The sequence below is a fragment of the Lampetra planeri genome, chromosome 1 (assembly GCF_965212315.1).
Source record: "Lampetra planeri chromosome 1, kcLamPlan1.2.h2, whole genome shotgun sequence".
Lineage (NCBI taxonomy): Eukaryota > Metazoa > Chordata > Hyperoartia > Petromyzontiformes > Petromyzontidae > Lampetra > Lampetra planeri.
In genome coordinates, this window is record NC_136107.1 from 33078377 (window position 1) to 33101959 (window position 23583).

A 23583-nucleotide genomic window follows, 5' to 3' on the forward strand; every position below is an offset into this window, starting at 1 on the left:
GGACGTATTCTGCACCGCGTGGGTTTTATCGCACAGTGGAGGGTGACTTCCGCGGATGTCTACGTGGGACTTGGGGTCTGCTGGGTAGGGAGGGAGGGCGGCACGTCCGCGGAGCACACAGAGTGAGAGGCTCGCACAGGGAGGAGGAGGATCATCGGGGCAGTGAGTCGCCTTCTTCCTTCCGTGCACGCGTCAATTGCGAGATATTTGGAACTTAGTTTTCTTGCACAGGAGGCCACTGGTAGTAACTACGACATCGAGATACACGCTGTACACCCACACGTACTCACACACACAGATAGAGGTGTAGACGTTGCACGGGGAGACAGGGAAGGCGTACAAAGGAATCGCCGAGGGGGGTGGGGTGGTGGTTTGCCAACACATGCAAGAGCTACACCGTAGATAGGCAAAGGCAGACACGAGAGAGGCGTATACAGAGGGACACATACAAACACACACACACACGGAGATAATTGTGCAGGGATTGATACACGAGTGTGAGAAGATAGACGTACAAAGAAAGGGAGACGAACATACACTGAGGTGCAATCGTTTGCGCCAAAATCGCAGGGAAAACGCCCTTCCCCGCAGGGCTTCCAAACTCGAGGTGAGTGAACATCGTCAGGAGCCAGGGATACAAAGACGGTCGGGTGTGGTAACTGGCCCAACACTGCCCTGGGTGCTCGCTAAACAGAACTTGCTACCCCCAAACATCATGGGCAGGCACATTCGGGGAACTCTATAAGTCGTGGTCAATTCAATTGAATACTGGCGTTGTGTTGTGTTTGTATCGCGAACCGATGTAACAACGGCATGGCCATCGTCCTCTACACGTGTTCCTGTGTCGTTTTCGCGTGTAAAAACACAGCACAGCGGATGGTGTGCATTGTTGTTAAGGCTGAGTTTGTGTAATTGTGTAAATCGACCGTGGCAAACACCGAAGCTTGTTTAAAGTAAGAAATGTCTGGGGTAAGGGAATCTAAAATTCGTGACATTTCACGGGCGAGGTCCACTATTTTAGTCTCCAATTGCACAATGTGTGGCTTGGCCTATTTGATTTACTGTGTTCTAATTTAAAATTCCTTACCACCTATAATGTATAAATACAGTACTCTGTACACTTGAACACCACATGCGAATGGTTATGTGTTGGTGTATACAGTATTGGGCCTATTGAGGACATTTTGTGTATCAAAGAAACGAGTATTGTTTTAAATGCGTATTGTGCATGCGGATTTGCGTTTTCTATTGAATGTATAAACTCACCTATGACATCTTAATCACCTGGAAATGGTCTCGGAAGCTACAGAAGTTATAGTTTCCTGCATGCTGCTTTGATGGGTGCCCGCCATACGCAACAACACGTGTAGTAGTTGGTGGGCAATGCAGAAACATTTTATGTATTCCCACATTTACCAGCATGGTGAAGTATGGTCAAATATCCCTCTTCCAGCTTCCAGCAGTGGATTTACTAAACGGGGGCAGTTTGTTGTGTTGGTAAACAACTATCTTAAGAATGAATGTAAACCTGAAAGTGCACCTCGACAGATTATATACTGCCATGTGTGTGACTTTGACTCGAAATACATTCAGCCGGGTGTGTTTAATAATGCAAATGTATGAACATTACGTTATTGTTGTAAGTGCTTACATTCTTTAACTGCGGCCACGGTTATGGTATCTTTACATCACGCCTGGGTTTGCCTTCGTGAACTATGTTGGTGTTTTTTTCAGTTTTGTACTCTTGTTTATAGGTTTAGTGTGTCGTGTGTTCATCAGCCAAACGCATCTGTATGAGAATGTGTATACACCGTACTACACAAGTATATATCCTGGGTCGATTAAAATCGGTACCATTGTGTGGCAAGGCAGCAGCAGTGGTTGACTGTCGAGGGCTACTGATCTTCTGCCATAGTAATGTGGAATTTCTGCAAACGCCACCGGCTAACGGAGATGAGTTAGCGTCTTGTGCTAAAGACACCGACTTTCATAAATACAGTACAGCAAAACATCGAATTGGTTGTCGAATGTGAGAATGGCATGTGCGTGTGGGATCTTGTGTGTGGGTTTTGGTATACTGTAATGACCTTGATCCAGCAGTGTCCATTGTGTGTGTACTCTGTGTACCGTTTGCTTAGTTGGTATTGGTTTTGGTTTGCAACTTCACGTGCACAACAGAGTTCGTGCGATGGATGTGTGTGCCATGTGTTTGTGTGAAAGTCGTGTGGAGTTTGAGCTCTCACATGTCCGGTTCTTGTTTCCGTTTCCAACTTGTTATTGTGGTAACATTGCACCCACCCACACCATACACCAACAATGTATGTACCGTGTATTGAACTTATTTCGCGCCGTACGTAGTCAACCATGCTTATTGGGAGGTTCTGGGATTACACAGTCACACAAAGAGGACACATCAACTAATGTGCCATCATCAACTTCAACAGCCATGATCCTTTTACTGCTGGATGAAAGCATTCTCTTGATTGCCCACATGAATGCACACTGCCTGATTAACTCAATAGGCTATGGCACATGGCAAAAAGAAAACCCTCGTACAGTCACGGGCTGTGCACGCTGCTACTGAGACATCCATGTACACTTCACCAGAGCTGTTATTTATTGATCGTAGCCATTAGGCAGTGTTGCCATATCAGAGGTTTGACCTATAATCTGTAAAGGTTTTTTGTTCCATGTGTTTCGGGTTGTATCGCGTGGTTGTTGGGAACGATCTCCACGTATTCACCAGGATCTAACAAATCATGAGCCTGGCGTAAGTCGTGGAATCATTGCACATTTACAAAGTACAATTCCTATTTAACGCACGTGTTGTGAGACGCACGAGGAATAATAATTCTTTAAAACGTACGTTTTAAGGTTAAGAATAGCGTTTAAACCTCGCAGACCCTTGGTAAAAGTGTCTTGATGTCAACATGCTGTGTGATGTTCCCTGGCCTTTTTAGGCCCTGGTTGGATAGGGTAGGTTTAGATTATCGTTGTTTTTGGCGATGAACACAGCTACGTTGCCATTCTGAAATTCAGTGCGCTCACAGCGACATACTCCATTGCTCCGCACAGACACATGCAGGCAAAAAGATAAACACACGTGAAAATATTACACCGACGTACACATGCACACACATGCTAGATACCCAGAGGCGCTATACTTATTTCGAGTACAGACACGGCTTGTTCCAAAGTTTAAGCAGTTATTTGCCACAAGTATCACCGTTCAAACCACGCAACTTGTGTGGTAATTTTAGCGGAGCATTGCCAAAGTACACCCAATCTGCTGTACAAGTGAATGCGAGTCCATGTGACACTTTTATTAAAACCAGCAGACTGTTACGTTAATGTGTCATGGCACAGAGTGCAAAATGAACTGAACTAAAACAAATCAATCGAACGAAATCAACATAACTGTAGGACAGTAATACATACTAATTATTTACAACCCTTTGTAAAACCACTGCTGGATGACAGCCTCGTATCTCATGGATCTTGAGATTCAGCAAACCATCAATTGCCCATTCACTGCCACACCCGAGCGAATTTCATCACTCCATCTCTCCAGTGGACATCCTCTTGGGAATGTCACCTCCTTTGGCTGTCATTTCGTCTTGAAGCTTTCGTGACTGCAGGGATTCATCTTCTTGGTTCTTTCGGTAAAGTCACGTAGAAGGGAAATAATAAAAATAAAACATAATAATATATTTCTCACGACGTTTCGGCCACAACGCAAGCAGCCGTCCTCAGGTGAAGAACAGGTCTGTCGGAAAGACAGACGCTGACCTGTTCTTCACCTGAGGACGGCTGCTTGCGTTGTGGCCGAAACGTCGTGAGAATTATTTTGTTATGTTTTATTATTTTATTATTTCCCTTCTACGCGACTTTACCGAAAGAACCAAGAAGATGTCATTTCGTCGTTAATTATGACACGTTTCAACTAATGTTTAATTTACGTTATCACTGTCCGTGTTTATGGCCCCTTTGTCATAGCTGGAAATATGTACTTCTTAAATAATGTATTATTTAGGCCCATTGGTGTGTTGCTTTTCATTATTCATTTCAGTTTTCCAAAAGCACACTCGCCTGCTCTGCTTTGGTTACGTTAAGGAATTAAGTCAACACGTTGCACAAAACAGACTTGGGTCTCAATATAATTTAAACTTCATAATGTCATTAGATAAAAAAAACTATTTCAATTTACCCTGACCCAAGAAAAGACCAGTACTGTACACTATAACTGGTTGTTACAGAATGTCCAGCTCTTTATTGAGACATCGTATGGTCAGTTATGATTTGCTGGTCATCTGTATTGAAATGCGATCTTATCTGGGTAATTTTGTTCCATTTAATTAACATACTGTACTCGTGATAACATAATTTAATAATGAGCCATCTTTTTAAAGGATTAAAGGGGGCGCTATCTGTGCAACTGAGTGCTTTGTGGCAGTCTTCATTGTCTTGAACAAGTCCACCTTCTTATGACGAGGACCAGACTATCCAAAAGACACCAACCATTGTTAGTTTCCCACCACTCTTGTGCTGAACATTGAGTTACCACTCTCCACATGCACTCACAAATACAGAGATCCCCCTTATAGCCTTTAAGAGACTTGGGGCAAGTGCTGTTTAGTAACCACTGGCAATGGCACACGAGATGGTGGGTGGCCAGCACTACACCCTGCCGTCTTTGTATCCCCAGTACTGATGTTTACCCACTGCACGAGGTACTCGTTAAGGCTGAGTCCACCTTGGGAGGCCCGGAACCAGTTCAAATATTTGTCTGTTATTGGTTGTTAGCGGGAATCAAACTGGTCGCCGGGTTCGTAGTGTTGTGCACTGACCACTACATGACCACTCCCCACATATACACTCGCACACTGTGTGCTATGTCCAGCGTTTTGAAATCCAATTTGAATTGGGAACACTATACGGTATAAATTCGCTCATATTGTGCAATTCTATGCCTCAAGTGTACATGGCACAGAGCATGGCTCAGTGATTAGTGTTGACAAAAAACACATTTTCTGGGGTGACTGCCATTTCAAACAACATTTTCAAATCCAGTGTTTTTTATATTTTAAAGCTTTCCCTCGGAAAGCTTTGCAGAGTCTCGATAATTTTTTGGGGGGTAAGAGTTCTTGAACGTTTATGCAGCTCTGTATGGATAAACCCCACACCAATGAAAGTGAGAACACTGAATATAACCTGCAGAAACCTATTTATAATACTGGCCTCTACAGGGACCATCGTGTGTTGCCCTGTTGGTGGATTCACTCATGAAAATAATTGCCCAATTCTAGATTCTCCATCAACGCTACTTCCAAGTCATGGATTACAGGTGTGTATGTGCAGTTTTCTGAGCATGTTTTGAGATTTATTTTCCAAACTAAGTTCATCCAGCTGCATTGTTGGTATTTGTCATTGGAAGAAGGACAATAAAAGTTTGTATTACCCAGCTTCATTCTCCCTCGCCCAACATAATGGGTGTTCATACTTTTTGCATTGAGGACTGCTTTGCCTCACATACTTAGAACTGGAGGCCACAACCATATAATAAATACAGGTCAGCAAGCGAGGTGTTCAGAAAAGAGAGAGATATATAAACAGGAGAAAGATGTCGTCAGAAATGATATGAAATGGAAGAGAAGTACAAAGAAATAAATATGAAGGGGTACAGCACTTTCATTGAGTTTGAGTAACACCACTGGGCAGGTTAAATGGGTTCACGGGTTAGATTTGGCCCACAGGCGAGAGTTTTAACAGCTCTGCTATATGTTGAACTTTGTTTTAGTACTACACAATATTCATGACCAGCTTTATGGGATGGCTTTATGGGATGGTGGCTTTATGGGATGGTGGAATTGCAAATGTATAGGTAGATTTATCGTAGACATTTAAAACATATTTCATCAGCCTGTTATAAGAATAAAACAAACAGTCTTCAAGAACTGTAAACCTGTTATGAATGTATTGACCAACCATTGCTTACCTTGGTGGCAAGTGATATATGAAGCAATCTTAGCCACCCTACCCCGTGTTCACCAACCTGCACTGGCCTGCGTCATGAGGTATGGCCAAACAACCTCCCAGACCGACGGGGCTTGGCAAGTCCCTCATCTACCGTTGGATTTACAAAAGGGTTGTATATTATTTATTTTATGTATAATATACTTTTTTTTAACCTTTCATCCCTGCTTTGTGTGCTTAAACTTATTGTTGGAGGTTGAACCATCATCCCATCGGGGTAAATAAAATGCGTAACGTTTTGTAACCATTCTGCACTGTGAAGATTTGGAATTTCCACCACTGGCTCTGCACCACCTGAAATGTTTGTTTGAACCAGGATACATTTTGAGTTTAACTTGATACAGTTATAGTGTCACTGCTGTAGTTCAACCAATTTTGAGCCCACATTGTAAGTAACTATTCCTGGTGCACTTTGCTGATGATCCTTAGTGGTATTGAAATGAGTGCAAGGTTGTCCTGATTAAATAAACACATGTCATTGGAAAACTTTCGTATGGCATTAGTTTAGGCCAGTGGATTATATATTTGTATTGACAATTTCACAAACTAATTTTAACGTCTAAATTTTACATGATGATATCCATGTAGCCCTTTTCCCACTGTCAAGCCTGAGCTGTGCCAGGGTAGTGCGAAGCCAGACCACTGCGGGTCTCCAGGCGTTGGGTAATGTAGAGACGCGTATGGATGACGCTGTGTGATCCTGTATTTGAGTTATACCAACTGATGTCACATGCAATTACCGCTTCATGAGACCTGGCCCTGCTTGGCTCCAAATTAGATTAAGATGTTTTGTTAGGTTGGCACAGCATTGCATGGTTATGGCATGGCATGGAAAATATCCGGTAGAAAACCACCCATAACCATTTGGGCCCAGCTTTGGCTCTGCTTCGATGTACCAGTGGAAAAGGATGTAACGAGTATGAGGGTGGTGCTGGAAACCTTGAGCTTGCAGTAGAAATGCCAGATTGATGTGGCAGGGACAGTTTATCCTTCTCATCTGTAAAAAATATCTGTGGGGGTTAACATAAAGATTAGAGTGATGAACACAACTTTTAAATAGGTTACCTGTTTGTTAAAGCATGTCACCTATTTCTCATATGATAAACACTTGACACGTTGAGTCCTGTTTAAAATTGCTGCAGTGTTAGGTCAGATGGTGTATGGGGAATGGAGTGCATTGAAATGGGGTCACGGACATCATGAGTGTGAAGATGATGTGATGGTGCTGAAAACAACAGCACAGTTTAGGCAAAATGGTCACTGTACGCTTTTGCTGTGTCATGCCGTTATGCTGTTTCTTGACATGTGTTTCAGTAAAACTTAGGATTTTTGTTTTACAAAACTTAACTTGAAATTAACAGTCTTCTTATTTAAGGGTGTAATGCCTGTTCCTGCTATTATCTGTTCTAGCAATCTGCAGATAATCATGTTTTCCCAAAGACATGCTTTTTTCATTGAGTGGAGCTGCGATGCAGTGGCTTGTGCACTGCGCTGTATACCCGGTCACGTGAGTTTGACCCGCAGCCATACCTCACTTAGCCAAGCTGGTCAGTGCGGGTTGCAGTTTGCATTTTTATTCACGTTTTTTTTAAAATATAGGTCAAATACGTTCAGGCATAACTCATCATCATTGCAATACATCCTGGATTCCAGTCAGATTGTGCCCATGACTCTTTATAAAGAAGTATATTTGTACAACCCTTAGTGTAATCTGCTGTCGGATGAACACCTCCCCTCGCTGTCATTCATGTGTATTGTTTGACCTTACTTTGCCACACTGGTTCGTGCGTGTTGGTGAAAGGGAATGGGTGCATGGGACTGGTTTAGATGTCACTCTCACATTGAAGTTAGCTGTGGCCAGGAATCAAACTCAGGTCACTGGTTTCATAACATAGTGCACGAACCACTGCTACTCCACTCCATGTATATATATTTGGACAAATTATTTTTCCGTAATTAGTTTTTACATGCATTAGAAATAGTTATGTAACATTTACTTTCACGAATATATAGAGCTCGGACAACAACAAAAAATAAAGTCGTATAAATGAATGGAGTGCACGAAGCAGCAGCGTGGTGCTCTGCGTGTGTTTGTACAATGTGACTGGCTGTGGGACATGTTTGGTGTTTGTGTGGAGTTTGACCCGCGTGATCCAACCCCACATGCATTCTCCCCATTGCACTATCGCCCCTGCCACGAAGCGACACTCTCAATGTCTCCTTGGAAAAAGAGCTTTACGCTCAGACACACAACAGCTGACATTTACAACCATAGTGCTTGTGTCAGGCGAGCACGTGTTGCAAAGGTTCCTCTTGCAGGAAAATCCAATTGTTATTGGTGAACAGACTGGTGTGACTGACACATGCTCTACCTGCCCTCAATATAGTGTCAACTTGTTGTGATTTCTCACCTGACTTTGCTCATTGTTGAGATCATTGCTCTTTCACTTAATATTGCTGGACGATGGTTGTCGTCACCTGCACCAACAAATTGAGTCCAACTGAGTCGCAGACGTTGTCTTGGGAGCAACACTATTTATTTAGCAACTTCAACATAACATTGCACAATCTACACTCGGGTATCGAATGCCCATCTAACCACGCTACGGCAGAACTAGAAACGGTTCGCTATCCCGGCCCGGACCACGAGCTGGGTCCCGGACCGCGTGGCTAGAGGCTTCTGCTTCCTGACGTGGATCTTCTTCACACCAGCACACGAAGAACCTCGAGCTCCTCACGAGGCTCCTGTGATATCCCCCTGGGCTGGGGTTGGCTCCGCCCTTTGCCCCGCCCACCTTCCAGATCTCTCGAGCTCTTTCTTGAAGGCTCCCGAGAGCTCTTTTAGACCACGTGACCGCCCAGCGGCCCCGTCCACTGGTGGCCCCCCTCCAATATCATCCGGTCACGTGTCAGCAGGTCAACCAGCGTATCATGCCCCAACGTAACCCTGGATGGCAGACGCTCCCTCTCGCTTCATCACCGGGAGCCCGCATCACACACTGTACGTGGTGCTTCTGCGCTGACCAGCGCTCATCCAAGCCCCGCTAGGGCTGGTACTATGCCCAGTAAGCGGGCTACACATAATGCCAACACATTATCTGCTGTGGCTTCGTAAGCCAGGCACCACACGGTGACAATCACAGTCACTACAAAATTATTTCATAGCAACCTCCACAAATGCTGATCTTGAGCCCACTGGTATCGGTCATCAGCAAGTATATTCTCTAGTACATGCCACAATGATATCCACCATAAGCAACTTCTTTCCAGCCAAATAGGAGACATTTGCAATTTAACACACAGATGCCTATCTGTGATATTGTTTTTTTTTAAAGTAGTACTTAATAGATTTTGCACAATGCAAGGTAATTTGTCATTCGGGTGGTTCAGTCACGTGAAAGACTGGCATCCAATGAACCCAACGCATCCTTGACATCCATTGCGCAGATGGAGAAATGAAATTGGCTTGTGTGCTGCTGCCACATCGCAGATCCATGAGAGATGACGACTGCTTTGGGAAGCCTTTATCCAGTAATGGCTTGATTATGGCTGATTAATTTGTAATTCATAGTGTGTGAAAGGACAGTTTGAACATTGATTGGATTTGTATTGAGCGTTAGCTGATGATGTTTACCAATCCCAAGGTCTTCCACTCATAGGATACATAGTAACATTATTTCTTTATATATGTATTAATATATATTTCTTTATATATTAACCAGATACTGACTCTTGTAATAATCTGCACCCATACTCATTGAGCATGTGGAAAAATAGTTTTGACTTAATACAAATACAGTGGTACCTCGGTATACGTCGTTAATTCGTTCCAGAAGGTAGGACTTATACCGAAAATGATGTATACCAAACGATTTTTTCCCATAAGAAATAAAGGGAAAGGAAATAATCCATTACAGAGTATAAGAAATTATATCTTATATGGCATATTATACATTAATGGGGTTGTATAAAATAATTTAGACACTACTTATTACTAAAATGCATACATAAATTAAAATAAATGTAGAAATAAATTCAAATAAATTGAAAGTCGCGAACGGGGTCTACGCGGGTACGCGGTGACTCATCCCGACCTATACAAGTTATAGCAAGTGCGTCGTATCTCAAGCAAGACGTCGTATCCCAAGACATTTTTTTCTCGTCAAAACAGACGTATACCAAATTCTACGTATTCCAAAGCGGTCGTATACCGAGGTATGATCAAGTTAAATTGTTTTAGATGAAAATAACTTTATCTTGGGAGGTGGTGTGAGGGGATATTACTGAACTCTTTTTTTGTTCTAAAGTAAATACAAATTGTAATTGTTTTTGGATTTAAATGTATTTTGAATGCCACAAAAATGTGTGGACTTGACAGAAATTTTCACTTTTTATGAAAATACTTTTGTAAATATGAGTCGGTTAAAAATTTATGGAATTAATGGCAGTACTGCATGCCATTCCGTAATATAGCTGTCTGTCTTTGTATGATTTTGTCGCATTTGATATTATTGTATTCGACATGTTAAAATGAAATCCTAAATGTAATCCCTGCTTGAAATACAAATGCCGACTTAGTCGTTAAAGCACAATTAAACCCTTGCTCGGACTGCCTGCCGCCCAATTAATACTTGCTTCCATGGTTCAACAAAACCCCACTATTGTTCCGATAGCTCAGTTTATTTCTCAACTTAACCCATGAATGTACACAACCAGGAGATGCACACTCCCCTGCGGTAAGCCACACATCCCCTCTGGGATTAAGAGACACTCACCTTTGAGTTCAGTAAGAATGTGAGTGTACATTGTCCTGGTAAACACATGCAGCCGTGTTTCTACTTTGTCAACTCTGCTGCTGGATATAGGCCTCACGCCGTATCGGGATTGTTTGACCGATACTTCAACACACTGCTCCTCCCCGGCTGTTTCTTCTGTTGCAGGCTGTGACTTCCCCCCCCCCCTCGTGGTACCAGACCCAGACCATGTCAGCACCTTCTGCAAGCGAGACGGGCTCGTCGCCCCGCCGTGCCCCGCACAGCCCCACGGGGCCTGGAGACGTCCCCACCTCGCTCTCCTCCATCTCGCCACTCTCCCCGAAGAGAGACTTCCTGCTGCCCAGCCCGCTGCCCACGCGCCGATCTCGCACGTACTCCGCGTGAGTGTGCATACACACACATGGACAGCGAGTGGTGACCTCTGTGACAGGGTTGTGTGATGATGGTTCTAGTGGTGTGTGTAACATGCACAGTGTTAATTTAGTCAGAATTTTGTTTTATTTGAGTCATTGTTTTAACATAGTCGATGACAACCTGTGGACTATTAGTCACGTCTTAGTTTGTGGTTCTCATTTATTAATTATCTTAGTTTTCTAGTTAACGCACACATGAGGTTATTTCAACCACCTGTAAGAAAATTGACAGTCTCTTGCTCAGAAATTGGTATTTCTCTTGACAGAAAACATGCCTTTGACCAAAAAGCACCACTCGTTCTATACTCTTTGATTCACCACTCATTCTGTGGATGTGCACGTTGTTTGCAGAGCGGCGAGGGCGGCAGCCGGCCCATCGTACCGGGGAGTCTGTAAATTCTTTTGCCGCTCCAAAGGTCACGGCTTCATCACCCCCGAGGGGGGCGGCGCCGACATCTATGTGCACATCTCAGAGTGAGCCACCTGCACGAAACACAACCACGTGAACTCGGCACAACCAACTAACCGAACACAAAGACAAAGATCCCCCTGTATAGCCTTAACAGACTGTTGGGGCAAGTGCTGTTAGCGAGCACCTATGAAGGCCGACACGGCACACGAAGGGGGTGGGTGGTCAGCACCATGCCTAGCTGCCTTTGTCTCCCTAGTAGCGATGTTTAGACACCGCAAAAAGGTGCTCATTTGAGGCTGAGTCGACCTAGGGGGAGGCCCAGGACCGGTTCAGATAATTGTCACTGGTTTTGGTTGTAAGCGGGAATCGAACACGGATAGCCATGTTCGTCGGCAGCGCGATAATCGCGACCTTACCGCTCCCCAAACCTCGTAACCATATGCATCCGCATCATCAAATGAGGTTGCATGCACAAAACCTTACCGGGTGACTTGGCACAAGCACGTTATTGAACGTAGTCGCGTGAGCTCAACGATTTGACTGAATGCAACCACCACAACCATGTGACTCTGTGGTAGGTGTTCAGCAGGATTCACAGATTGAAAGAATCTGACCAGGGATCTCATGAATGAATACAACCAAGTGACGAATCTCATTCACATGAGTGTACCCGACGCGTCACTGGCCTGGGACAGGCTGTGCGGCTCGGTTGTCTGCACAAGCCAGTGCTGGAAATGTTTATTACAAAACCTCCGTGCTCGTGTCACCGGGTTACAGTGTGAGTCACCTCACTGGGCGCTCTCCATTGTAAGGAAGGGACATTAATTTGATAAAGATTCACATCCTTGGTGTAGGATGCCAAAGACTTCAAATTTGTCCTTGTGCCTAAACACGTTTGTGGATTTGTGCGTGGGTGAGTGTGTGTTTGTGGGGACAGTAGTGTACAATAGTGGTTAGCGTACTGTGTTATGAACAATTTCTGGCCTTGACGAGCTTCAGTGGTGAGTGATATCCAAATCGTTTCTGGGCCTTTACTAGGTCGACTCAGCCTTAATTTATTACCTGGTGCAGTAATAAATTGCAGTGGGTAAGCATCCGTACCGTCTGTTGGGATAAATGTGGGATCTTTGTTTTGTGTGTATGTATGTGTATATGTATGTATGTGTATATGTATGTGTGCATGCAAGTGGCTGTGTGAGTGATAGTGCTATGATCCCCAGTGACCTAGTTTAAATTCCTTACTGAACAACAAGAACCATTTACAGTAACAATTTGAACCATCACTAACACCTCTCAGAATTGAATTCATTACCTGGTGTAATGGTGCACTGAATTCATAAATAGCACCACTGCTGAGTGCAACCTGCAGGCATTTGTAGGTACTCATGAACAACACTGACCCCAACATTCTGTGCAGGCTAAATTAGGAATATTTGTCTTTGTGTGGTGCCACCACCATCACCATCAGAGGCATTTATTGTATTGTAACTATAGAGGATGTATTCTGTCAGCTAGTGTGTGTCAGTGTGTACACGTCTGAGTGTACTTGTGAGCATGTTCAAACACGTTTGCACATGTGTTCATACATGTGTAATGAGCGACTTCCGAGACACAACGTGTAGAGGGCTTCCTATTTATTTCTCACACTTGGGCATAAATACTGGGCGATATAAACAAACGTATCTACATAGCTACACAGCCGACCTTTCTACACAGCCCCATCGTCGGCGTCTAACTACATAGCTTGCTGACTAAGGTAGTGATGACGATGATGGGAGCCGTGCAGAGGATCGGTCACGCGGCCGGACGACGAAGAGAGATGACGGCGAGCAGCGACGCAGCCAGGACCCGGGACCCCGCGACAGCCCCGAACCTTCGGTTACGTCCCCCCTATATACTTCCCGTCGTGGCCAGGCCCCGCCTCCGGCCACGCCTCCTTCTAGAACCTTCGAGCAGGTTCCTGGAGCTTCCCGACTGACCCCGCCTTTTACCTTTAACCCAGATACTCCCCCTTCTAGTTGGTTATTATATAACGCGCCCATACCTGTGATTACCCCTCCTGGCCAACAGGTGGCACCCTGTCATTACAATGCATGTACGTGTTTGCCTGTGTGTGTACGTGTGAGGGGAGCGGTAGTGTAGCGTGTAGCACACTGCGGTACAAACCCAGCGACCTGAGTTCCATTTCCGCTCACGGCCAACACCAGGGACGATTTTCTGAAACGGTCCTGGGCCTCCTTCCCTAGGTCAACTCAGCCTCAAATGAGTGCCTGGTGCAGTGTATTAAAAAAATGTCGCCACTGGGGAGGCAAAGGCGGGTGTGGTGCTGGCCATCCATTCCTTTGCATACCGTTCCAGCCTTCATAGGTGCTCGAGAAATAGCACTTTCCCCAACAGTCTGATGAGGCTATACAAGGAATCTTTATTTTTGTATATATGCATGCACGTCTGCATGTGTGCACGTGTGTGTGTGTGCCGTCACCGCCACTTAGTGGCGAATGGCGGTTGTTGTGTGTGCTATGTGTGTGTAAGTATTTTATAACGAGGTAAGAGCCCATGTAGACCAATGTCAAGGGAGACATCGGTCTCTGTATGTCTAAGCGAGTGTGGGAGCTGTGTTGAGCTGGTACTACATCTACAAGGGCAGAGGAGGTGGTGGGTGTGTGGGTGCTATTATGTAACATTGTGACATACACCTTGTGAGCTGTCTCGCATCAGTGGCCTTTGCTGATGAAGGTCACTCGGGGCTCCTGTCATTTGCTTTCCAAGGACAAAGACGTGCATGTGGGTGCAGCTTTGTTTGTGGGGGGTGGTGGAGTAGTGGTTTGTGTGCTTTGCTACAATTCTGGTGATACAGGTTTGAGTCTTATTCATATACAACAACAGTAAAAAGAGTGGTATATATTTTTTTTCTGGGCCTCCCCAAGGTTAATTGCCTTAGATGAGTACTTACAGCAGTATGTCAACATCATGACTGGGGAGACAAAAGCAGCCGAGCATGCTGCTCACCACACAACCACAACGTGTGCCATGCTGGCCTTAATAGGTGCTCGCTAACAGTACTTGCTAAACAGGGGATCTTTGTAGTGGCTTTTGTAGTGATATTATGATCCCAGTGGTCTGGGTTCCATTACTCCTCATGTGTATCCGAGCCTCATCTGGGCAAATTCGAACTCATCTCAGCCTATAATGAGCATTTATGGTCAGCATTCAGCATGAGGGATACGAAGGCTGCCGGTTGTGAAGGGCTTATGCCATACTACAACAACATGCTCAGCTTTCACTGCAGTCTTTACAAAAATAAACTGTGTAATCTCAAAGGCATTTTTGTATTTCACGTGTGTATATACATTCAATTGTGCACTCATGCCTTTTCCTGTGCTCGTTTGTGTGCATGCGTGGGTGCGTGGGCGTTGAGGTCTTTTGTGTGTGTATGATTTTTAAAGATATGAAAGTGATGGATAGTGACTGTGACTCACTGAAACCTGAGTTATTCACAGGTGACCCTCATCCTACCTCTTGGGAAGCATTTGTTACCCCTGCTCATGTTTTTGGCTTGCATGCTTGTGCGTGGTCCCAGCTCTGTGCACATGCCCTCGTGTGACTGTGTACGTGTATCCATGCGTCCCCAATTACACACACTTGCATCTCCACGCACCGATATATTTGCATATTTCTGTACTGCGTCTTCACATACCAGTGGATCCACATATCCTACACGCGCACGCCCATGCTCCCCCCCCCCCCCCCCGTGTTCACGTATCTGTGCGTCCGCCCGTGTCTTCTCATACCCTGTGTGTTACCTCGCAGTGTGGAGGGCGAGTATGTGCCGGTGGAGGGCGACGAGGTGTGCTACAAGCTATGCTGCATCCCACCCAAGATGGAGAAGCATCAGGCAGTTGAAGTCAGCATCATTCACCTGGCGCCAGGGTCCAAGCACGAGACCTGGTCTGGCCACCCCATCTAGGACCAGGGCACCTGGGCCTTCCATCCTCATCTCGACCACCAGCCAGACCCACCAGCCAGCCTTGCCTGCCTCTGCTCACACTAAACACACTTGACTGTGGGGACACTCACTCCTAGTCCGTTGGATGGTTGCATCACACATGGAGGTAACATTTCCCTTAGTTTACACGGATTTAGATAGGAAACTTAGGGCTCATGAGTTGATTGATGCAGCCAGCCATAGGTCCCCGAGTAAAATAAATGCGAGTGAGTTATTAATCTGAGCCAGCTCAACACACTCCTCAAGCATTCCTGGCCTCTATCCCCATGACTTCTAGTTTAAATCTGCTTTATCTTAAGTTCAAAGTATAATTCACATTAAACAAGTGTCACATCTTTAATTTCTAATAAATCAAAAGGCTGCTTTGAGTTGGTACACATTTCAAAATTTCCATTAGAAATGCCATGCAATTGTTTGATTGAAAAATGTAATATCCCAAATTCAGTTGAACTCCAATTAAAACCCTCTTATCATTGGTTCATTTATATAACATTCCTTAAAAATCTTTTTAAAGTTTACTGATCTCCCACCAATTCTATCAACATTACATTAATATCTGACACAAGTCCCAGAAACTGGAAGCCCTTCAAAGCTTCATCATAATTCTGAGAAACTGCAGCTGTAGAAATTTCACCTGTAATACTTATATATCACCGACTGTCATTTATGGCTGAAGCAACACTTATCCACCCATCTTCACCCTTTGGCCTCCGCTATTCCCCTAGACTTTCAGCCGGCTCCTGCCAAACAGTGCACATTTAATACAGTTAATCAGGAACTTCACTACAATTGCAGACACACCATGTGTTTAAGTGTATTGCTCCTTTAGCACAGGCCTCTATTATATGCTTAATTGCTGGAGCTCATAAACCAGCTAGTGAGAGTCAAAATAAGGCCATTTTTCTTGTCAGGGACCATGCCTATATAATGGGGAATGACATTGTCTTAGTTCAAATGCCGTAACACATGCTTGTGTTGGCAATATCTGGCAATGCTTTATGTATCATATGCAAAGTGGCATTAAATAGCAAACAGCACAGATCATGTCTGGTAGTGTAGATGCGCATATATCACCCAGACATAGCCTCACTCAGTTGCTTATTAGAATTACCTCCATATTGAGCAGAGATTTTTTGCAGAATCAGGAAATGTACCTGACCTTTTTGAGTGCATTATATAATGAGGCCATCACAATTTTGGATATGGTTGAGTTTATTAGGATGCATAGCGTTGGACATGCACGTATGCACCACTACACACACTTGCATGTACATGTATGTATGAATGCGTTTGCTTTTTAATAGTTTAATTTGTTATGAATGGCTGCTGTGAATTCTGCAGAATAGGATAACGTTCATTGAAGTTTTACATCAAGGCTGGTATTCAGAGGTGGCTAAGGGAAAGCTTAAATATTCTTGGTTCTTTCGGTAAAGTCACGTATAAGGGAAATACATTAATATAAATCTCAAACGATTACTTTATTATTTCCCTTCTACGTGACTTTACCGAAAGAACCAAAAATATGAATCCCTGCGGTCACGAAAGCTTTAAATCGGAAAGATTAAATTTAGGGTGTGTTGGAGCACTCGGTCAACATCACTGAAGTCCTGGGTTTGAATTCCAGTTTCCAACCTGCCCAAAGGTGAAACCCTTTTGAAGATTTTTGTGATTGTTCTATATAGCTCTGATGTGTTTTTGGCTTGTACCATGTGGTGTTTGGCACGACGTCCAATGATTTGCTGTACATGCTGGGAGCTTCTCTTCTTGGAGCTTCTATTCTTGAAGAAACTCTCAGTACGTGGAGTAAAACTTAAGATGGCATATCACACAGTACGCCGCTCAAGCCGAAACACAGAGAACCAACTAAAGAAGTTGGTTCCATCTCACCACCAATGACTGCACACAAAAATTACGTGATTTAAATGTGCGTAATAAAAAAATTTTGCCCAACCCAGAGAGTTGAAAAATACGTAAACGTGCATTGAATGATAAAGGGAACCACTCGCAGAGTATGTGCGATGGCCTTGCCACAGGTTGTGGCAAGAGGAGCTTGTTGAAGAGACATCGTAAGTTCTAAAGTTAATTGAAACAGCCTGTGGCCAAACAATAAATGATCAACTTTGTAATGCACTTGATTAATAGTTTCATAACCCCACCTGGAAGAACTTGCTGCCATTTCATGACCAGTGGCAAGGGTGTTGACTGTCCTAGATGGCATTCTGACTTGGTCCATGTTCCTATGGAAGTCTTACTAGACCAAATGTTCACTGAAGAGGGTTTGATAATAGGACTAGGTAGATGGATTCATGACCTCAGTTTCATATTGGAGCAACAGGCTCTTGAATGAGCAATCAGGCGTGACGTTGCTGTGATGCAGGAATGGGAAATGATGTCGGTGAGGTCATTTACTATGAAATCCGCATTGGTCTTTGAATTTTAAAAAATGTAGGATTAGGGAAATTATAGATTTTAGATTGCGGTAGCCTAACCTAACTGAAGCATGCATTAAATATAACAAATGTTTTACATGTTTAAGATCACTTCCTGAGCACCATTCTCTGGCAGTGGAGGGCAGACAGGAGGAGGTGGCAGGGGACAGTGAGAGGGACTGAGCCCACTGCCTTGTGGCTCATGGGGACACGGATGTGGGTCGTGGTACCGATCTTGGAATCTAATAGGGATGTAACCGGCTGTTCCTGGTCTCCCGAGCCTCCTTGTCAGTGGTCATGAAAATGTTGCATTTGCCTTCCTTATTATACCACTTTCTCGCAACAGACATTACTAAGATTAACATAAAGATGTGGATGCGATTGGCAGCCTAGACTGGCGAGTTTGGGTTTGTTCCAGAGTTCTGCGTTCAGATTTCTACAAATGGCACGCAAAACACGCAAGGTAATTACAAACAACTAAACACGAGTTAATAAATGTCACGGATTTCATAATCTTTAGATACAATGTGCTTTTAACTGAATATTATGCTTTGTTGTGGCACCAATCTTTATACAGTATGTTGGACCATGGACTTTTCCATTCCCTCCATAGTTCTGTAATGCTCTGCCCACAGCTACTACTACCAAAAACCATGGTGTCTGTAGCAAGTTTTCTCTCCGTGTATGTTATGCTTAAGATGGAAGAAATTGGAGGATGCAATAACAAGTGCTTTATTAGTCAAAACAGGAGTTAAATATGTTTTCAAGGTTTTACAGAAATGGAATTGCAGTCCTCAAAAGTAAAGCAATTGAAGGTTTCCTACGCAAGTGTGAAACAGTTTAATCTGTTTATAGGCATGTGTTGGAAACTCCATATACCTATGGCATGGACAGGTTGGTCCATTGGACAACCACTGGTGAATTCACACGGAGGGCATCAAGGTAATTGACCTTGCAGTGATGAAAGAAAGGCTGAGTTGACCTCTGGGATTTGATCTTGCAACTTGATGATTGTGCTACCCAGCTGATCAGTACAGCACCAAGTTGATCATTTGGATTGAGTCCATTCTGAATGAGTTGCTTATTCTTTTGGGATGGTTTAGTTCAGCTTCATTACAAAGCCATTGCACAAACACGTGCGTGTATGAAAACAGTGGTTGCTTTTACGACCTTTGGACCTGGATTTGAGGCCTTCCTGTGAATAATCGTCAACAGGGTGATTACAACCAAATAAAACCACAAAAGGTAGAGTTTTGTGTAAAAATGGGGGGAAAAAGTGATCAATATTAATAAAATGGAATATTTTCCTGTAAAGTTAAACTTGCTATTTTCTTCCCACAGATTAGACAACAAAAAGTAAAATTTGCATTGTATTGAAATATTTGTCATGGGTATGGTGATGAGAGGTCAGTGTCCTCACACTCCGAATGAACACTAAGAGTTTCTCATCTCTCGAGGCTCCAGAACCAATTTTTTTAAATACATATCACTATGGCAGGGAGCAGTCTAATACAACAGCCAATTGTTGGGCTTATACAAAATAGTGCAGTCTCAACAGGTAGTGTTCAGTTTACTGACCCCAAAGGAAAGATGGTGGTGGTAGAAGTCTTGACCCTGTGTTGACCCTGTTTTGGATGTGAATTCTTTGCAATTATGAGCCCATAATTACAGGCGACGTCCACTGAGCCTTCCCTGTGCTAATGGAAAGTGGCACCAGTGGCACTTTACTTGTGGAGAGGGGAGCGATGTGGAGGGCAATGCCGTATAATGACATTTGAAATAAAAGGGTTGACGAGACTTACTAAGGTGACAAAGTGCCTGTAAAAGTGTTCTCATTCGGGATTCTTTAAATATCCTGGGTTGATGTTGTGCTCGTCACACCAGTCTGCACGGTGTCTGTTTCAGATTTTGTCAAAAGCATCAGAGACCACTTATAGTCCATGGGCCAGAACATAATTTGGTAACAGTTTTAAATGGCAAATATTTAGTGATAACCGTTTCTGTAAATGGCTTATCTGATTACGTACTTACTATACGGTCGTTCAATAATTTACTTTTATTCGCGATTTAAAGATCCGGGTGCAACATACTCGTTTCCTTTTCAGGTGGTACCAACGAGTAAAATATTTGACCTTGGCTCATTGACTATTAGTCCAGAGCAATAATAACGTCTACTCCACAACTGAAAAACGAGTTAGAAGTACTGTGTCATAGGGGGAACTCCCATAGTTCATTGTACGTGGGCACGTGTATTCACAACAGCCTGATTAGTGAAGCAGAAAACAAATCATGAAATGATATATGCATCAAATTTGATCGCCTTCTAATCCAAGATGGTCATTTTGTCAAGATGCCCACCTGTTTTCCAATTTTTTTGATGTCCATTGGCAGTGTTCTGTCGTATTGATCTTTGTATCGATATGTTTGTGAGCTCATAAAAAATGGATGCCGCTTAGATGCAAAAAAAATCCAAAATGGCCCCCATATGCCAAAAAAATATATTTTAAACAGATCAATTGAACCATGTCATTTTGTTTCCACATGTCTCTTCACTAGTTTGGGCTACGAAGCAGATTAACTATATTGCAGATAATTATCGCATGTTCAGTTGCTTAGTGCTGTGCATCTGAGGCCCAAGTGAAGCATTTGCATCTTCCAAATTACATTGACCGTTGAACAGTTCTTGGCAACTTTTTTAAATGGAAGTGTAGTCCACATCATCTGCCAAATTTCACCTTTTTTCACCATCCCCTGTTAAAGGGGCACAGTTTATGGCTGGCTTGATTGTGCCCTCTTGTATCTGCAGAATAATGTGGGTTTTCTATTATGCCGTAGGGTCTGAATATTTTAATCATTGAATGTGTAATTTGAGTTTTGTTGGCTTGCATTGAGGTTTTTGAAATAATCACTGACCTGAAGAGAGGTTTGAACACAAATTACCATCTTGGAATATCATGTAATCAAATAAAGCCTCGCTACGTCACCAGGGCTGACATATCCTTGGAAAATATGGAGTTTTATTTTGAAGCTTTGAGTTGCGCCGTTTGAAACCCACAAGCGTGTGAAAAACTCACCCTCCCCTGCACAGGGAGGCTTTGAGAAATCACGATGTGTAGCCCAACCACCTGCGGACTCAGCAGGTGATCATCTCACACAGTTTCTCATGGGTCTTCAAGTGAGAACGAATGATTCAGAATTAATCCCTGTATGAGTAACCAACCCAAAGTACAGTATTGGTGACATTTAATTCCTGTAATCATATTACATAATTGTTTTAACATTTGACGTCTGACAGTTAGGTTTTAAAATTAACATTGTTCCTTTCTGATCATCTGCTACATTTGAAATTGCACATTTTTATCTGTTGAGTTTAATCCAGTTAATTTCCTGTGCAGTTCTAGATTTGAAGTTTTCGTGACTGCAAGTATACATATTTGTTTTTTTCGGTAAAGTCATGTAGGTGAAAACTAAATAAAATAAAAATTACTGTAGCGTATAAAGAGAGCTATTATTAGCTAAATAGCTCTCTTCATACGCTACAGTAATTTTGCTGGAGCATTCACACATGATGACAGATGCTTGTGTTGCTCCCGAAACGTGATTTAATTTAGTTTTATTTTGTTTCCTGTGCAGTCTTGTCACAATATAAACAAAGCATTCAGGGACCTGCGTTGACATGTTTTGTCAATTTCTTTTCGAGGATTTTGTATGTAGGAGAAAACGGAGGTTACTGGAGAAAACCCATGCATACATTTGGATAACACTAACGTTTTGAACCCACTTGCTATACTGTTATCGCCTGACCTCTGCACGGGTAGACAGGATATGGCAGCTGTGTGAATTTGGGAGCCTTGCAGCACGTGATATCTGCATGACCCAATAAGTCTGCCTTTAAAGAGCGATGTTATAGGCAACACGCCTCCGCAAGCTTTTGTTTTCATCAACGAAATGTGTACCAGCTGTAACGCTGTTTAGTGACACTGAGACAGCCAAACAGATACTGTTCAGCCTGACAGTGGTGAGGCCGATAAAGGGCATGTGGAACTAGTGAACTGTTGCCACAGACCGGGGATAGGGGTTTGGATTTGCTTTTATGACACATTGTTTAATTAATCACTGACGTGTGTTGTGCATTCATTATTAAAAACTCAAAATTAATATATGCATGTCTTCTTAAAACAGGTGTCAAAAGTCATCGTTGGTGAAACTGTAATGTGGTTTAAACCTTTCGTGACTGCAGGGATTCATCTTCTTGGTTCTTTCGGTAAAGTCACGTAGAAGGGAAATAATAAAATAATAAAAATAAAACAATAAAATATTTCTCACGACGTTTCGGCCACAACGCAAGCAGCCGTCCTCAGGTGAAGAACAGGTCTGTCGGAAAGACAGCGTCTGAATGGACGCTGTCTTTCCGAATTATTTTATTGTTTTATTTTTATTATTTCCCTTCTACGTGACTTTACCGAAAGAACCAAGAAGAACTGTAATGTGATCACACTGGGGACAGCTAAGCGATGCACGGTCGGCATCGGAATCCCACACGAGTATTGTGCCTCGTGTCTTTTGTCTGTGGTTTATGGCATACTCATTGAAAAAACTGAATATGTAGCGCTTATAGACCCTATGGCAAGCATATACTGTAGTTCATTTCAGAGAACAGATACGTTATGGTAATTCAGGCAAGGTTGCCAGGTTGCTTACCGTTTGATGGCACTCAAATCTGTATTGGGTCACCCCGTGGTGCCCTTATAAAACTCAACGTTTAACCTGCTCACGCCGGCTTGTGCCCGCCCTCACAGTCGGCCATATTTGCGGAATACACCACGCCGCCGTTGACCCTGGCCATTGACCGAGCAACCCAACGTTCCTACCAGCTCCCTCCGCAGGACAATGTGTTATACCCGCAACCCTAGCTAGCATCACTTATTTAAATTGTGGGGCCCCCGCATTTCACACGACGCCCCAAAATGACCGTGTGCAGAATGTAACCAAGACCACTGCCGGTATATTCCAAATGTATCGGGTTTACTTGGAATTAAATCTCTACACAAATCTTACATTGTCAAAGGGCAACAGGCTTACTACTTGCCCGGAGGAGTGCACGCATCACAAGCCACGATACCAACCCAAATGACCCTCACAACAACCAACACCGTCATACAACAACCCGACGCACGGCTTCACAGACTTCCTCCACCACGAACGCTGGGGAGGATAAAATTGCTGAGCAAAACCCCGAAGACACGCCCGAAGAATCACCCGGCTCTGAAACAGAACACTGTGGATCAGTCCCGGCAATCTCGAGCGGGATCAGTCGTGGAATAAAATCCCGCCCGCCTCAGTCGCCATCTCCAGCACAGCAGCCGCCTCGAACAAGACGAGGAGCGGAATTAAATCCCCCCCACCCCCTTCCCTTGGCCTCCCCCCCACCCCCTTCCCTTGGCCCCCCCCCCACCCCCTTCCCTTGGTCCCCCCCCCCACCCCCTTCCCTTGTCCCCTCCCACCCCCTTCCCTT

The 23583-nt window shown here is 43.8% G+C and overlaps 1 protein-coding gene across 4 annotated transcripts; it reads left to right on the forward strand.

Moving 5' to 3' along the window:
- Nucleotides 1-22226, forward strand: LOC144721448 (calcium-regulated heat-stable protein 1-like). 4 transcript variants are annotated; one of them, XM_078599060.1, is made up of 4 exons: nt 1-607; nt 10974-11188; nt 11573-11695; nt 15444-22226. In XM_078599060.1, the coding sequence occupies exons 2-4, from the start codon at nt 11016-11018 to the stop codon at nt 15598-15600; spliced, it is 453 nt and encodes a 150-aa protein (XP_078455186.1). In that variant the 5' UTR covers nt 1-607; nt 10974-11015; the 3' UTR covers nt 15601-22226. The 4 variants fall into 4 exon arrangements, with proteins under 4 accessions (XP_078455186.1, XP_078455194.1, XP_078455204.1 ...); XM_078599068.1 differs by having other exon boundaries at nt 11007-11188; XM_078599078.1 differs by having other exon boundaries at nt 59-162.
- The last annotated feature ends 1357 nt before the right edge of the window (nt 22227-23583 follow it).

What these genes read in the sequence shown, in the direction of transcription:
- LOC144721448 (XM_078599060.1), top strand. Translation starts at nt 11,016, where the DNA reads ATGTCAGCACCTTCTGCAAGCGAGACGGGCTCGTCGCCCCGCCGTGCC. An exon ending in CGATCTCGCACGTACTCCGC is followed by an intron (nt 11,189 to 11,572) that starts GTGAGTGTGCAT and finishes CGTTGTTTGCAG; the next exon opens with AGCGGCGAGGGCGGCAGCCG. An exon ending in ATCTATGTGCACATCTCAGA is followed by an intron (nt 11,696 to 15,443) that starts GTGAGCCACCTG and finishes GTTACCTCGCAG; the next exon opens with TGTGGAGGGCGAGTATGTGC.